Below are 18667 nucleotides of genomic sequence, written 5' to 3'. Positions count from 1 at the left end.
ATATATTATAATATACAATTATGCAATAAAAGGTGCAACCCTAATAGACCCAAGGAGTAAGCATAATGTATTTGATTGTCATACCCTCCCCACTGCTTTTAATGTCTGAAATGCACAAACGGTTACACAACATTTCGACCGCTAAGGGTCTTCATCGGGTCTGACCCGATAGTGGTTGAAACGTTGTGTAACCTTAATAAATGTTTCTACTGGGAGCTTAAGAGCCGTTTCACACTCGGGTCCCGGGTGCGCACTCCAGACCACATGGCAGATGTTGTGGTAGTGTGAACGTAGCGAACCGTTCCCCGTAACGCATCACCGTACCGTACTCGAAACCACCTGGGGAGGTAGTCTCGGGTCCGATTGCTGCGGAGTCGGGAACGGAACGCGGCAGTGTGAATCCATCCGTACCAAGAGAAGGAAGTGGACAGACTGGACTGCTAATCATATATCATTTTTATGTTTGTTATAATGACGCATTATTTTAGCTGGGTTATACCTTCTCATTGTTCTACTTGAATGTTGACAAGAAATAATAATCCCGCTAGTGTTTGAGTAGCACGAGCCGTGAAAAATAATAAACAAAAAACACATGTGTGGCGAACGTATTTATAAGGATAAATACACCAAGGGTTAGTCCGTGACGTCATACCAAGGATGCGTCCGTGACGCCAATATCATATTAACAGACGACGTTACATTTCGAGGTTTCAAAGACCAGTGCACACACTGCTTTGGTTGTGTATTGTTGATCTGTTGTTATTATAACTCAAGACATCGTCAGGAACACAGTCAAACTTTATTATTCACTCTAGAGTGACTTTTCTTCTGAGAATGACATTCTCTCTTCCAAAGCCCCATAGTCAACAGCGCCCCCATGAGGCACATATTTACCATTACTGCTAAATTAAATGGTCGAGTACGAAAGGATTTTGGCCAGTGTGAATGCTGACCAGCTGGGAGAAGCTAAGCGTACTCGGGAACGCTTCGATTCAAACGGATCCAGTCTGAAACCGCCCTAAGAGTCCCTTCCCTTCCTTTTCTCTAATGTACGTATTGTTGTTCAGCACCTGATTACGTTTTTTGAGGATGTGCGTGCTTCCCTCTGGACTCTATTTATAAACCGGTAGTTATACACACATCACAGACAGAGGTGCAGGGCCACAATACTCTTGCTCTAACCCATTTCCATGGGCCACTCATGAGAATTAATCCTATACCATTATAGTGTTGTGTTTGCCCAGAGGCCTGTGAGTGGTTACCTGCCAGACTGGAGTGCTGTTGGAATTGTATCGGACCTCACAGCTCAGTGGGCCGTTGCCAAAGTGTGTGAGGTCAGTCCAGCTCAAAAACAGCTGGCCTTCAATCGTCTGAGCATGTGTCAAATTGACAGGAGGACTTGGTTTCGCTGTAAAATGCAAGCATATACACAGACAAACATACACAGAGAATTACCCCTCTTGACAGTATAAATAACAAATCAATAATTACTAACCAATAACTCAAGCACAAACCAGTTGACAACAACACGAATACCACTCCATATTATTTATTATATGGCATGGCTTTCAGAAGGCTTCTAAGTCCTATGGAATATTACAATATACACAAAAAGAACAGTGGATGAGGTTTGTATCTACGTGTATGTGGGATTTAAAGATCAATTTTGTGGCCTTACTGTAGGTTCACACCAACTCTATATTCTCTTTTATGATCTAGGTAATTTCCTATCTGTGATAATAAATGACATTTGCTTGCCCTTAAGTAGTTTTTTCTGATATAATGAAGATTGATATCTGGTTGGTCCTCATGCCTGGAATGTCCATACTTCATATCTGAATGAATCATACATTGATTCATTCCAGCCCGGAGGCAGAGTTGATGGAAAATACACTGTAATGTATAATTTAGTTTCTGTGCTTGCCAATCTATCTAATTTCCTTTGGTCCTTTGAGCTTTTCATTTATATAAAAATCCTGCCCTGATAAGACAAGGCCACAAATCCACGGATTTAAGTACTGCCAATAATAAGAGACACAGTTATGGAGACAGTGAAGTGAATCTTCTACCTGAAGCCACTTGAAAATCTCGAAAGCGCTCACAGCCGACCCATGTGACCACTTGTTAAGTGGTCAGATGGGGCGCGCTGCAAGCATTTTCAGAGCATGTTTATTTGTGCACTGGCTTGGATCAATGGAACTAATATAGTAGACTTTAAGTTCCCATGTATCACAACACATTTTTCAAGGTTCCCCAACCCTAACACTATGGAGATCTCAAAGCATTAAAGATACAAGAAGAAACACCACTTCAATTTAGGCATTTAGCAGACACTCTTAGAGCGGATACAAGTGCAATACCAAAGAGTTTCGCACACACACACACACACACACACACACACACACACACACACACACACACACACACACACACACACACACACACACACACACACACACACACACACACACACACACACACACACACACACCTGTTCTCTTCTCAGTACTCTGATCAAGTCTCCACTTGACAACTGAATGAGACGTTAGAGAATTCATGTAATGCCAGTGAGTGCCAGTGAGCCAGTGAGTGCCAGTAACTAGCAGACTGTAGTGTAAAATAACAGGAAAACACACTGACCCTGTGGCCTATCCCTAATGTTTTCTGTGATGGTGCCCATGTACAAGGATTTGTGAAATTACACATTTCGTGTTGTACAGTATGTGTATTGACGTGCACAATTTTGTTATCAATCAATCAAGGGTGTTTTCAATGTGCTATTAAACTGCTTTGATTAAGCTAACGGCCTGACAGTCTGACAAAGATTAATAGGACACTTGGCAAAGTTTAAGTGACCTATTAAATCTAGATGTGTGGAGAAGTAGTCATCAAATCCATGACAAGCAGGCAAAAAAAAAGGGATGTATTGTTGTTGTTTTTTTATTTAGGAATATGTCAAAGGTTTCATTTTGGATGATGACATGTCATGATAACCTTGTCTTCCTGGTGAGGTTTTGCAGTGTTATGGTATATTGCAGGGGTTTTCAAATGTGTTTTTCAAGACCTACATTTCTCAGAAATGTATAAAAAGATAAAGAATTAACGCAATAGCTCTCTCTCTCTCTCTCTCTTACCAGGATTGGGAGGAACATGGAGCAGGACTGGAGGAGCCATGACATTGGAGATGTTGACATTAAGCACAGAGATGAAGCCTGTCACACCGCTGAGAGTGATGGAGCACACCACGGAGTCTTCTCCCTCACAGACGACAGGACTATCAGCCCCACCATCTCCAGCCTTCATTTCTGGGTTCTCTTCATGGGATCTGGGGGAAACACACGTGGTTAGGGTTGTCACGATGATGACATTTCACTTGACGATTAATAGTCATTAATGATTTAAGATTAATTATGGAGATAAACATGAATTTACCGTACATTAGATCATACTGTGTATGTTCACGGGCAAAAGTTACATGTCATAGAATTAAATAGAATCAAACATGTCATGACTCAAAGTGACATTTAGCAAATATCTAATGCTCGAGAAGACAAACCACCATGTGTGACTGAATGTCTGTTATCAAATCTCTGTTAGATCAGCAGTGGACAGATAGGCTTATCTATTGTTAACCTGTAATGTTTACTGTGTAAACAGAGGCTTAGTCTCTTTGTGCCAAATGGAAAGGTTGCCATTCAGATCACACACACACTCACTAACACACACACACATTAAATAGATTCATTACACACACACACACACACACACACACACACACACACACACACACACACACACACACACACACACACACACACACACACACACACACACACACACACACACACACACACACACACACACACACACACACACACACTACTCTCGGAGGGACAGCAAGCGAGGAGGCATAACAAGCAGGATGAAAGGAGAGACTCTTTGAAAAACAGACTAGAGCTTCATACTCACACCAAGCGCTGTAAACTCAGTGCCAACCAGTGAGCAGCCGATGTGCCCGTCGGTCGGGTGTGAGACTTAAGATCACATATTACATTTTCCCACTTTTCATCAATTCTGCACATGGTGTCAAAGCAGGCATCTGAAAACAAAATCATAATTGCATGAGTAGTTAGTACCGACAGCAGCAGAGGCATCGTCCAATTATACAGTAAATTAATTATTACAACGCCTCAAGGGCTCTGCTAAAGAAATGCCCTACACTTCTTTCAAATCAGTTCTTAAAATTTGCATGTACCCAAAGGTCTTTCCATCACAACGTATCTTTGGGCGGTGTAGCCGCCCCTATAAGTGGGGTTGGGACACCTCATTAGTATTAGTTTCCTGCACTGTGATTGGCCCATTGGTACACCCCTAGCTGTACTGTGATTGGCTGACTCTATTGTCTGACTCTATTCAGCACTGCGATTGGCTAGTGAGACACATGATGACATTAATAACCTATAAATAGGATTATGCACTTCCAAAAATCTTTTTTTTTTTAAAGTGAGCTTCCATCACTATGATGACCACTGTGATGACCACACCGCCCACTTCACACTGGGTGTGATTTTTAACTTATATTTTATATAATCGTAAATGTTTTTATTCTGTTGCTGACTTTAATTAAAGCACTTTGTTATTTTTAATTAAATGATTATTAGTAGTATTATTATTAGTAGTATTACTCGCATTATTAGTATTATGGTGACGACTCAACCTTGAATGAATCGGACTGAGTGACATGAAATAAATGAAAACTCAGCTTTTAATTATAGGTCCATACAAGGTTTCAAGTAAAACAAAGAGCAAATTAAGCTCCCTCCTCCTATACTTACACTATGAGCTGTAGTCTCGAGTCAATTATAAAGTATTACAATTATACCCTCGGTCAGAGTGATTTTTCTTTGTCTTTTTTTTTTACTTAAAAGTTTAAAGAAAGTTTTATAAGAATATATTGTATGTACAAGGGAGATCCATGCCTGCCTATCGCGAATCAAATTACCCCCTTGTCATTCTTAGAAACTTAGAGCATGTGTGGGCCCTGGTGTGCACGTGACACAGAGCTGAAAGCTCACCTCCATCTAAATGCCACAGAGAGCCATCAGCAGGGACAGAACAGCCCTTTACCTTTCCCAGTTAATTATCATTACCTAGACCTGGACCCGGAGGGCTTCAGATAACGACATTGATTAGGATCTCAAAAAATCGATCCAACAAACCAATCTCCCACAACACCATAACCAGTCTCAATTCTGTCACATCCACCACTGCCCCCATGCTAACTGACAATGAACAAGCAGTTTAAGACAATGCCTCGCGTTAAACAACCTCAATTTTGTGTTTTAAATTAAACACTTGAATGCTTATTCTGAGGGGAACATTCGCCAAAAATTGTATAGACGGGAAAAAGCGGTCGGAAAACAGTTTCTATTTCTCTAAGACTAGAGGGTTTAAGTGGTTAAACAACTCTCTCTCTGTGTATGTTTCCCTCCTTCCAGCTTTGCTTTCAGACAAATCAAACACAGTGATCTTTCCTAGCTAGGGAGCAGAAGTGAGATTTGTGACTGGTCTTGGATTTTAGTGATAAACAGAATGGGAGAGCCTCATTAGTTGGTCACAGCTGGAGACTAGAAATGGCATATGGGTCCAAAGGAACTGGTCCCAATATATTCAGCGGTGTTTCTGATGGTGAAAATGTATGTTAACTTGAGCATTCTGATAGGTCGTAATAGTGTTATTAGAATATAACATTTTATCTGAATTTCTTTGTGAGGTTAAGTCACAGCACAGTCGCAGCACATCACATCATGCACTAAAATGTGTGTTGGATATATCCTATTTCCTAACTCATATGAGCACCTTTCACATCTTCACTTTACTGATAAAAATGAATCATCATAGCAGTTCTTTAGTCACTGCACAGGAGGCAAGAATCTTACACATAACATGAGGAAGGGAGTACTGATGATAATGATTAAATTGCATTTCATATCTTGTCTGTTCCACGCCTCTAAGGTCAGAACCATGTTATGACAGACAGACCAATTGCTCAGGGTTGCTTTCCTTCCTTCAGACAAATGAAAAACATTCACCTTGTCTGCCTAGGGAGCAGAGGTAAGATTTGTGACTGGTCTTGGATTTTAGTGATAAACAGAATGGGACAGCCTCATTAGTTGGTCACAGCTGGAGCCTAGAAATGGCATATGGGTCCAAAGGAACTGGTCCCAATATATTCAGTGGTGTCTCTGGTGGTCAAAATGTATGTTACCTTGAGCATTCAGATGTCTGATGGGTTGTAATTAGTATTTAAGATTTACTTCAAGGGTACATAATCTCAAATATTAATATCTAAGGAGAGCAGGCATGTCAAAGAAAAACATAAGTCATTGGACTTACCTCCGCTGGGCTCATTTACATGAGGTTGGGATGCACTTGTTGAGCTGCTAAACTTGCAGTGGAGGGAGAGTGGGTGGTCTGATTCAGACTCATTTTTCACAGACCCCATTCTGGATCTGCCCTGTTCGTCCTCCTTGATGGGGTGGCCTGCTGATGAGTCACAGCACAGCACATCACGCCATGGGAGGTCCAGAGAGCCCCCCTTCTTTGGCACCAAAGACAACGCACCTGAGACAAAAAAGAACGTCTCACAGGAATCACAGAGTAACAAAACAAACAAAACACTTCCTTAGATGTTGTGTCCAATGAAGGACTCCCTGACAATTTGAATTTATTTGGCATTTTCTGGTATAGTGTCAATAACAGCTTGTCAGCTTTTTCAGGATTTAACTTGAATTACTATTTATTTCATATCTTAAGAAGGTGACTTTTGCCGATATACTGTACGATACATGTTGTGTAAATTAGGTTTGCATACAACCTTTCTAATGTGATATCATCTCATGTAGAAATATTTGGCTTTTTTCTGTCCGTTTCTCACTTTTTGTATTCATGTAATGTGTGTACAAAGGGGGTAAAGGAGTGGGAATGTCAGACAGGCAGGCAGGCGGGTGGGTGATGTTTATTGACTCAAGCGCCACTCAGGAATCTTCTTCTAGGTTTGCCAGTATACACTGTATGATTGAACTGTATGAACTGCATGACTTCCCGTGTCTGTGTCTGTCTGTGTGTCTGTGTGTGTGTGTGTGTGTGTGTGTGTGTGTGTGTGTGTGTGTGTGTGTGTGTGTGTGTGTGTGTGTGTGTGTGTGTGTGTGTGTGTGTGCGTGCGTGCAGCCCAGGGGGAAATATGTCCTCTTTGGTCATGTGTCAGTTCTATCTCAAACAATCAACTGCAGTCTTCAATGTAATGGAATCAAAAAGATTATGTGGACTTATGTGAAGCAATATTACCAGCTCAGTGGGCTTGTGATCAGAGTGTTCGCCCTGAGACTGGGGGGTCAGGGTTCAATCCCCAGCCAAGACTATTTTTTAGGACAAAAACAATGGTGCCCAGTGGCTCTCTGCTTGGCACTCAAGGGTTGGCAACTTGGCATCAAGGGTTGGATTGGGGGGTAAGTCATACTAGCGTCATGTCCAGGAGGTGTACTTGTACATCAAGCTGCCTCACACTAAGGAAACAGGAGATAGGCTCCTGATGTATGGGGCCACATGGCTCAGGAACCTGTGGTTCCCAAGGGCAAGGCTAATTAACTATAGGACCAATATTACGTCATTGAACCACATATTTTCCCTCGGTGTTACGTAATGAATGCCATTTCACATTGCATTTGAAAACAGTGCCATTCAGGAATTTTTTATTAGGGGTTTCTCATCACTGAGCTCATCGTGTAATGAGTATTGCACCATGTGTATAGGAGTATATACGTATATACAGCGCACACACACACACACACACGCACACGCGCACAGAGAAGCCAATACAGAAGCTGAGAGTTCTTTGGTGTTGGAGTTGGAACTCACCTTGGGAGACAAGTAAAATATTTACTAGGAGAGCCAACATTGCAGTCCAAACCCTGTATAGGATGAGAGAGAGAGAGCGATAGAGTGTGTCATAAGAGGTTGTGAGGGATAGAATATGAGGGGGGAGATAAGAGAGAGTAGCGAAGAAGAGGTTGAAGCAGCTGGTGATGTAAGTTGAGTGAACACAATTCTACTGTAGAGGGATAGCATCATGGTATCACAAGGGAACACGGTAGAGTATTATTCAGTAGGCAACGCGTGCCACTGACACAGTCACTTCAATGCCAGCTAATTTAGTCACTGTTCCACGGCACAGTGAAGGAACAGGTAGACCAACTTATCTGCCAGGTTGATACATGTTAAACAGAACTTCACCCATGCAAAGTTACAACACAAGGGACACTGGTTTTGAATTGAAACCTGTCAGCAATTCCTGCAGTGTGGCACAAAGTGAGTGGGATTTTTTAGAGAAGATGATAGCCTACAAAAATATACTTGTATTCAAGTATATAAAGTAAACACTACACACAAAACGACATGTTTAATTCTTTTGATTAAAATGAGCATCAACCAATCTTGAATTACCTGACCACTGACCAGAACAGTGACATTGCTATAAACAAAATGTGCTGGCTATTTATATTCCATCAGTGATGTCCATGCAAAATGCCTTAAGGCTCATGCCTTATTAATCCTGCTTCGTGCCCCCGAGCCAATATAGTACTTACATTGTATTCACAGCTTAGTGGGCATGGCCTGGGCTTCGGCTGCGATAAATATCACTGAGGAGGGAGAACACAACAGACGTTAAGACTTTGCTTAAGGTCACGTATACAACGAGTGTCAAAGCAATACATTTAAGCAAGGAACAGCCATTTAATGGTGAAGGAAAAACTGGTCAAGGTTCAAGAAGATGCATTTGTCCCGTGCTCATTTCATGGGTGGTTATATATTGGTGTGGGCATGATCACTGGTCATTAATTCTGGGAAGAAGTACTAATCTCACAAGTCTGTTACTTCCTTGGTACATCCTGTGTCCTTTGCTTTAAGAAGAAACCACTCAGGAACCAGGCACCACAATCTGGGAGAAAGAGGCAATTTTCCAGCAATAGCATTATCAGACAGACACCAGACTGTTTGTAGGATAAATCATATTTCAGAGGCAGGACCCTAACCAATATATGAACACCCAGCTTTCACATCTTCGCTTCACTGATAAAAAAAAAAAAAAGTCATCAGAGCAGCTGTTCAGTCGCTGCACAGGAGGCCACATTCTTACACATAACACACAACAAGGGACTACTGAAGATAATGGTTAAATTGCCTTTCAGTTTTCATCTGTTGCACGCCTCTCCTGTTAGCAAATCAGCACCATGACAGACAGACCATTTGCTCAGCGCTAGATAACAAGCAGCTATTTGCCTTGTTTGTTCTTTTTTTTTTTTCATTGTGTGATCAAGGTTACTGTTACTTGTCTTCTGGGCAACTCACTTCAATTGACACTATAATAATGAATGCACACATTATTCTGCGCTCTGTTTTTCACCAAAAGAAACAGATGTAAGTGGATAGAATGCAACATAACAGAAGCTCAGTGACGACTACTGAATTTATTGATCCACATCATGCTGTAAAAACGAAAATAAAAACAGCACCACGGACAGCTGCCATGTAGGCACCTGCACAACATGTGCACCAGCGGGTGTTAATGCATGTGTATGTGCATTTATGTGCGCATGACTGAGTGTCAACTATGGCTCATTGTTGAAAACAATGACAGAAGGGGGGAATGGACGACTACACCAAAATAGTCAATGAGAGGTAAGTGGCGGAACAGTAAAAGACAGTGTGCAATGCATCATATACACCTGTCACAAAGTACACTTGCACAAAACAAGCCTTGCTGATACACTATTATAGATTATAGATTAGAATAGACCATGGCAATACAGACAAGCTCCTGGGAGAGATAACAACTCGCTATTTAAGGTTAGCCCTAATAGATTTTTTTTTTTTATCACTTTATCTGTTTAATGCACAATAATGACTTGGCACTGTTGGCTGTTTGTCATCAGCACGATGACAACCAGCCAACAGTGCCAAGTCATTATTGTGCATTAAACAGACAAAAGCGATAAAAAAAATCAATCATGGCTAACCCTAAAATAGCCTATCTGCAAGGATTACATAAACACATAACTATTGAATGTCAATATATATCAAGTTAATAGGCTACTGCAATGCTGTGAGGGCTATGATTGAAATGTCTGGAGCCTACTTATACTTAAAGTACTGCACAGCATGTGTGACAATGACCCTCTTGGCCTCTGCCAATTTTCCTTTTCTTGGGGGAAAAAAAGACAAAAGAAATATGCCCTTGATTATCTGAACTAAATGAATACCTATTGTTTTCCGATATTCTATTTAAATCCAAGACAGACTCGTTGTGTGCCTCAAGGGATCCAAAACGTCCGCCAAACCAGCAACTATTCATTTAGGTCTGACTCACACCCTCTGCCAGCCGGTATACACCCGGCGCGCCGGGGCTTGTTTCCAGCAGAGGAAACCCTGAGTTTCTCTGTTGTCTGCAGTGGTGGAAAAAGTTCTCACGTCTTTTTACTTAAGTAATAGTAGCAATACTGCAATGTAGAAATACTGTTACAAGTACAAAACATTTACTTGAGTAAAAGTACAAAAGTACTGGTGTCAAAATGTACTTAAAAGTACCAAAAGTAGAAAGTAGGCTACTCATTAATAATGAGTACTTTCTACTTTTGGTACTTTAAGTACATGTCATTATGCAGAATGTCCCCATTTCACAAGTTTTCAAATGTATACAAATCTTTTTAAAATAGAAGATCTACAAGCTCACAATGCATAGCATCATGACTCATTGTGAGATTGTAGATCTGCTATTTTTAGGTGGTTAATGTATGTTTTGTAATAATAATACAAATCTACAAAGTAACTGTAACTAAAGTTGTCAAATAATTACAGTGGAGTAAACGTACAATATTTGCCTCTGAGATGTAGTGGAGTAGAAGTAAAAGCAGGCTACTGAAAATTGGAAATAGGCTACTCCAGTAAAGTAAAAAATACCTCAAAATTGTACTTAAGTACAGTACTTGAGTAAATGTACTTTTTACACCACTGGTTTCCAGCTGTAGCAGCAGAGGAAACCCTGAGTTTCTCTGTTGTCTGTTATTTTTTCTGTTATTTTCAAGTCGTTTCTTGGGAGACGGCAATTATATGACTAATGTGTCTTATGGCGTAGTGGCGTACAGTACGCTGTTCACACATACGGTCTCGTTTAATGTCTGACCTAACAAAAAGAGCATTTTTAGTCATTCACAAAGGCTTTGGGGGGGGGGGGGGGGGGGCAGACATGAGGACAATAAAACTGCCAAACTGTTAGCTCCAATCGGAACCTCTCCCTCCGCTGTATAGCTCCGAGATGAGGTCCCGCTGCCTACGATGCCAGCAGAGTGGGACACCTGCGAATATTGGCCAATATTGTTGAATCTTACCCTTTTCCGCACACCGTATCCATAAGGTAAAGGTCGCCCCCCCTGCTCTCAAATGTTTGACATTTTAGCGGTAAAGAAAATGTAAGCGACGTGTTGAAACAAGAGTTTAAATCGCTTATTTAGTCAGCCCGTGGCCAGTCAACCCCCGTCCGCATGTGCAGTACTGCTCCCGTTAAGGTTGCATTGGGAAAACATGGCACAGGCTGACTAGAAAAAGCAATTTAAACGCTTGTTTCAACCCGTCACTTAAAATGTATTTACCGCTAAAATGCAAAACATCTGAGAGCAGGGGGGAATACCTTTACTGTTTGGATATGATGTACGGAAAGTACAGATACGAAAAGGTAAGAATCAACCATATTGGCCACCGTTCGCCGTGTCGCACTCTGCCGGAACACCGGGCACCCTACGCAGCGGGACTTCATCTCGGAGCCATACAGCGGAGGGAGAGGTTCCAAACGGGGGCTAACTGAATCAGTTCGCACCTGTGCAAGAAATATCTGAGGAATGCAGTTCTGCCTGGCGACAGCAGCAGTGCGTGAACTATTTAAACTTTTAAATAGAATAATTAATGAAGCTGCTGCTCTTCTGTGTTATTTAATGAAGTCCTTACTTGGCTTAGATGATCTCCTGGGGTGTTTGTTGTGGCACAACTCTCCACTCGACTCGTCCCAAAGTCACGTCCAGTTGGGGGGTTTCCACCAGTCCTCAGTCTCAAAGTAGCCTACAATATAGTCTCTGTTTTTGGCGTTCTAATACTATATTAATGTCGGACTTTCCCCCTAGTAATGATTATAAATATGTGTTTCTCTCCCACGTTCCTCCAGTTCCCCTGACTGACATTAAAGTGTCTGGGCTGTGGTAGCAGACTGTGTGAATATGAACATAGAGGCGGGAGAGAGAGAGAGAGAGAGAGAGAGAGAGAGAGAGAGGGTGACGTCAACAACACTGAATTTCATGTAGCCTACGATAGTAATTGATCCTTACTTTCTTATTCACAATCTATTATTATCGTGTAAGAGGCAGTTTCAAATAAGTCGACCCTTGAATGAGTCATCCACGCGCATTTATGTTGAAAACTCACTCGGCAGTTGATTGATTAATATTCACGTACCCTTTTTATATATAGCACATTAGATTGTTTAATTATGTATTCTTCTATCTGTATTTTAAATGGAAAAACGCAATTAAAAAAAGAAAAGAAAACTCATGCACTCATCGTCTTTCCCCCTTCAGCTCACTTCTAATGTATAGTCTCATGGGACTAGTTTAAGGGTATTGTAAGTAATATTGATTATAAATGTCGTTATTCTAATGTTACCGATGAACACACAAGAATGTGTGTGAGTGACCTCATCCAGGATGATGTCATACTGTGCAACATGAGGCTGGCTTTACAGAGACACACATGGGCGTCATACATACCCTCCCCCCCCCAGCCCACTAGCCCAGCAAACAATATTTGTATTGACACACTATAAAATAAATTAAACTCCATTATACACTGTCACTTAAACAAAGTCTGGATTTTTACTGTACAGGAATTGACTAAAATACATTCCCCTGATGTATTTTATGAAACTATGCATGTCCCTCAGGGATTTGTGGATTTATGCTTTTGGAGAACTGCTTGATCTGCCCGACTTCACAACGGGCCCCTCACTCCCTCGGGTCCTCGGCTATACACTGATACATACATCATACTAATTGGAGGCCAATCTATGACGTCACTATGATGTCGTGTTGATGCAGTGATCTCCATATATGAGCATAACAGGGACACGGACAGACAGAGGACAGATACAGAGATTTGCAGAGATGCAAAAGGCCCACAAGTGGCCCACTAGGGGATGTGTTGTTCCTTAAGGTCCTTACATCTTCGGAGTGTGACAAATACACAATCCGCAATTGCGTCTATTAAACTATTCATTTGGTGATACCTCATTTATACTGGTCGGTGTTTTAATTTGCAGTCAAACATAATACATCACATAATTACATCACTTTATCACCGCATTATATTTGCATTCTGATGGATGTGCGATGATGACACAAACAGCAGTTTTTTAATTAAGAACTAAATGCTCATAAGGACCATTATACCCAAACAGACTAAAGACGTGGTTGTGGAACGGTGTAGTGTGTGATGTACGTACATTAGCCTACGACAGTCTATAAATTAAGCTATAGACCATATTCACACGGCGGCCATGTTGATATTAAGTCAATGAAGTGCCACCCCGGTTGCCACGGCAACGGGGTGGCACTTTCAATGTTAAATTCCAAAATGGCCACCGTGTGAATATGGTTTATGGCCCATGGGCTTAAGAACCACAGTCCGTCTGGTGCTTGTATATTCAAAAAGCCATGTTTGTTTTCAAATTCAAGCCCTATATTTTGATTGGTCATCTCTTGACAGATGACACATGGGGTGCTGAGTGGGGTGAGCAAACATTGCTTGCTCAGGGTGGGACAATGTCGGGTCTCAGTAAAGTGTCTTGATGTGATTTGACACTTAATCAAATTGAATTGAATTGAATTGAGTTTGCTGCTCGAAATAAACTATAGCCTTATATAAAGTGATAAACTATTTTGATCTCTTTCCACTATTAACTGCTGTGGAGAAATGAACTGCCTGATTTCCAGGAAGGTTCATCTAGCCAGGAGATTTAATGTGCAAAGCAATTTCCATGGCAGTCCAGCCAGCAGTTTTTGAGATGTTGTTTGGGACCAAAATGTTGGACTGGACGGATGGACGAATTAACATCACGGCACTGTGGTGCTGAATATCTAAATCCAAAATGTTGGTATGATGTTTCTGCTGGGTAGCCTACAAGTGACATTTATGTGGATCACTCAAATTGCCAACTGCAGTTTTGTAGGGGTATGTGTCAGGCACTGGAAGCCTGCAGTTTTCATATGTTTTTCTCCCATGTGTTCTTGGCAGTCATGTGACTCTGAAATCAACACAAAGTGCTTTTAGGGCAGATGTCATAGGAGGGACACTCCTGAAGGCAAAATACATAAAGTGTGAATTAGTACTGTTATACTTTATTAAAAGAAAATGAATGTTCCATTTAGCATCATTGCCTTTGCATTACCCCTGGGTGTTGGAGCTCACATTAACTGTCTGTAGATGATAAATTGAAGGCTGGTAAGAATGCTGAATCGGGAAAATATCATAATGAATGCCTTGGCCTTTGCTGTTCTTCCCTTCTCTCTCTCTCTCTGCGTGTGCCCGTGCACGCATGCGTGTGTGCGCTTATGCATGTGTGCATGAGTATGTGAAGCTACTGTAAGATTGGCCAAAATGTGGTTACAGTCCTGAATAGACTATTAAGCTCATTGAATGGAGTGCACAGACAGCAAGGACAAAGTGAAGTACATTGGTGCTCTTTAACCCATTAATACCTGGAACTGTGTCATTTTTAGATTTGAGCTAAAAAGCATTATTTTACACTTTAGGCTATTCAAAAATAGCAGATCTACAAGCTCATAGCGCGGCACCGAGTGCCGCGCTACGAGCTTGTAGATCTGCTATTTTTGAAAAATCATGAAAATGTGTGCAAATCTTTGAATATATATTTTTAAAGCGAACATTTTTAACTCAAATCGTTGCCTCTGGGGGGTCCCTGGAACAAAATATTTTGATGGGGGTCCGCGGCCAAATACATATCATTCTGGGGGTCCTTGACATGAAAAAGATTGAGCACCACTGATATAGAAACAAACGTTTTTCAGAAAACTGTTGAGATTTAGGAGACATGTAGAATCGGCTTCAGGTCTCAATGGGTTAATTACTGTTATTCATTGCAAAATGCAGCCTAAAGCATTTTGGGGGCAATTCTGTGGGAATCTGTGAATCCTTACAGATTGTAGTCATCTCTATCAACTTCAGTAATGAAAGTAGTGTTCATCCTAACAAAAAAAAAAGGCATGGGTTTCCGAGGCTATGTTCATCCTGGCCTACACACGAGGCCCACACATTTCCAAGCAGTGCTATTGGAGCAAATGCCCTTCTCCCTTTGTGAAACCAAGACACATCAGCAGGCAACAACAGTTCCCAATGTCTGTGTTTTTGTTAGTTTGTGTACTGGGGACCACACTACTGCACCCAGACCTGTTGTTACACTTACACTTTTGTCTAGATATGTTTTTCTAAATAACTGAGCATAGCTATAAGTTCTGTTTAATTGCTTATTTATAAATCCTTGTGTATTCTTATATCACATCAGTTTATATATATGTATGTAGTATGTGTGCGTTTTTGTCTGAGAGAGAGAGAGAGAGAGAGAGATTGGGAGAGAGATAGAAGAATTCCCAATGTCAACATCAACATAAATACTCAGTACTATTGATGGGAATTTATATGACGTACAAACTTTGTGGTTGTGTGTGAGTGACTGAATGCGAGTGCCTGCCCACTAACACCTTATGACGTATAAAGTGTGTATGCAAATATTTTACTGTATGAAGGAGGAGCTATATTTCCATAAAGATTTCCCTAATCTGCGTCATAGTGAAGCTGCATTACTTTACTCATCACCTTACTGTTACAGCTCAGTGGCTTTATATAGATATATTATGCTCCTCTGCCAGCGGGCATACTTTCCTCTGTGCATGCTGCAATGGTTTGATGTTATTCAGCATCCGCGCATGAGCATCATTTACAAACAAACACGCACGCACACACACTCGTACACACACATCTAAAATCTCTTAATATGAGTCACAAGATAAGGGGGGGAAACAGTGTGTGAAACACAGAGGGGTGTGTCCTCATTATTTGCCTGTAGGCACATTTTGTTTCAAATGGACCATAAACCAATGCAAGATTGACCTTATCAGATAACAGCCATACTCACTCACTGTGAGATGTTTTCTGTCATGCCACCATACTCTTGCTGCTTTTGATGGGAAACCTTCCTGTTTTCATCTGGGCCTGTCCTGTGCAAATTCCAGTCAACTCTGTTGACGTCACAATCAAATTGACAAAATCTTGAATGTTGAGTGTACAGTATATATGTTACAGGGAAAATGGCATTCCAGGGAAATTGAAAGGGGTACGCTTGTTTTCATGCCCCTCATGCAATTCTGTAGAATCAACGCTAGAGGGCAATGCAAGCCAGACATGAGCCCCACACCACACACGCACGCATGCACAAACCAGCACGCACACACGCATGCGCACACGCGCGTGTGTACACACACATACACACACACACACACACACACACACACACACACACACACACACACACTCCAGGGGGCGGGCCTGGCGGGCTATGTTAGTGCAGTGAGTGGCACTTGGGGCAAACGCAGTCCCCACACAACATCATTTACGATTCTGTGCCTATCGGTACATAACTCGGACGGCGCTGAAGTCGACTAGCAGACCATCGGCCGGTCGTCGCGGGCACTCGCGCCTGGAGGCGCTCGGGCGCGACTCCTCGGCCTCAAGGTCTGCTAAGTCGGAGCGCCTTCCGTCATGGTCCAAAACTATACTTTATCAGCGAAAAAAAAGTAGTCCGCGGTTGTTTGAAAAAGTAATGTCCCAAGCTGGAGTCAAACCCCGGCTCCCAGTGGTAGTGGGTGGGGAGTCCAATGATTATCGAAGTGCGCCACTGAGGCTTGTACTAGTGGTGCAAAGTAACAAAGTAGATTTACTCAAGTACAATTTTGAGGTATTCATACTTTACTTGAGTATTTCTCTCATATTATCCATTTTATTTTCAGCGTTCCCCTAGCGTAGCTTCCTGGTTAGTATGTTGTTGTTGTGGTCGTCGTCCTCGCATCAAAGCCCCGCCTCGCAGCACCGCCCCGTGCCTGTAAAACAAGCGCTCCCCTGTCAATTTCCCTGGAATGCCATTTTCCCTGTGACATATACACTGGGAAACTATCTGTCTAACAGTGCGCTCCCTCCCAATGTCTGCAGGGTTGGACAGGCAAGGCAACGACACACTTGAGAATAGTGGTTCAACAGAAATACTCACTACTAGAATTAGTTTTTATATCCACAATTCCATCTGTATAAGTTTAATGGAGTTAGAGAAGTTGCTTTGCTGCTCCTCCTCACTTCTCTGGAAATGCCATCCCTTTTGAATCAACAGAGGCGATGACAGTTATCTTATTTTGCTGCCAGGTAGAATAGGTGTGTTCCAATGCTGAGTAGGTAGAACCTGTTATGCATGTGTGCATCATAATATCACAACACATCGCAACATGACGTGTTGTTTGTATATTTGCTATTTTCACTGAATGTTCACCTATTTTCACTGAATGTTCGCCTATTATGAAATGCCCAGAATAGGGATAAGTGGCTATATGGACACTTTCTCATCACAATGCATAAAGAAGTTGCAGGCCAAGAGCCAGGCTTACTGCACTTTCAGCCAAACTTACTTTCTGTACAGTACTGGAAATAGCCCAATGAAGATACTGATGTGCACATCAAACTGGTACAGTATCTTAAAGTAGAAGTTTCCAAACTTTTTTTGTTTTTGTTTTTCATGCCTCAGTGATTAGATTAGAATCCACATGAGAGACAGTGCTAGAAAGGGAAACACAAAGCAGGGGGATGATGATGCATTTGAAATGAAGAGGTGACATCATTCGCCCTGTCTAGTATCATCCCACCCTGGATGACATCATCCTCTTGGTATATGTAATGCTCCAAAAGAGGATGGCCTCCTGCAGTATGTAGAATCTCATACATTATTAAGGAACGGATTCCCCCCTGTTTGAAGAGCAGAGGCCGGCTTTCACACTGCAGGGTCCATTGGGACACGACACACAATAACAAAGAAAGAGCTGTGTCAAAATAATTATAAAGAAAAAGCTCTATTCATCTATTATCATAAATATTTGAATTTGAATTGGGGTATGTGATATATAGTTCAGCTTGGGAAAAAAAGAAAATCCCCTTGGGCTATGGCATAAAATAAAATCACATTAATGAATATCACATGCAAATGGTAAATGGACTGCCTTCATGCTATTCCTAGTCTTTACGACCATTCAAAATGTACTTCACATTCCCCCATTTGCACGCACCACAACAGCAAAACACCACACCTTTCACATTTACGCAGAACCCACCGATGGCTGAGGCAAACATGCAAGTCACCAGATGGCCTCTCTACCCCCTGAGCCATATTGTCCTCTCTCCAATGCTGATCCCATTGGAGAGACTCTAGACTCTAGACTCAACTCTAGTCCTCTTC

The 18667-nt window shown here is 41.7% G+C and overlaps 1 protein-coding gene across 2 annotated transcripts in view; it reads right to left on the bottom strand.

Moving 5' to 3' along the window:
- Window positions 1–12300, bottom strand: part of lepr (leptin receptor) — a 36325-nt gene extending 24025 nt beyond the window's left edge. The window contains exons 1-7 of one of the 2 annotated variants that reach the window (XM_080431589.1): window positions 12058–12300; window positions 8646–8699; window positions 7918–7970; window positions 6397–6624; window positions 3970–4099; window positions 3135–3325; window positions 1263–1408 (exon numbers count right to left, since the gene is read on the bottom strand). In XM_080431589.1, the coding sequence (XP_080287715.1) occupies window positions 1263–1408; window positions 3135–3325; window positions 3970–4099; window positions 6397–6624; window positions 7918–7970; window positions 8646–8647 (750 nt within the window). In that variant the 5' untranslated portion in view covers window positions 8648–8699; window positions 12058–12300. The remainder of the gene's footprint in view (window positions 1–1262; window positions 1409–3134; window positions 3326–3969; window positions 4100–6396; window positions 6625–7917; window positions 7971–8645; window positions 8700–12057) is intronic. The other variant, XM_080431590.1, reaches the window with a different exon arrangement.
- Between the last annotated feature and the right edge of the window lie 6367 nt (window positions 12301–18667).

This window comes from Gymnoscopelus braueri (assembly GCF_963280865.1).
Source record: "Gymnoscopelus braueri genome assembly, chromosome: 6".
Taxonomy (NCBI): Eukaryota; Metazoa; Chordata; class Actinopteri; order Myctophiformes; family Myctophidae; genus Gymnoscopelus; species Gymnoscopelus braueri.
This window is presented reverse-complemented; position numbering and strand designations above follow the sequence as displayed.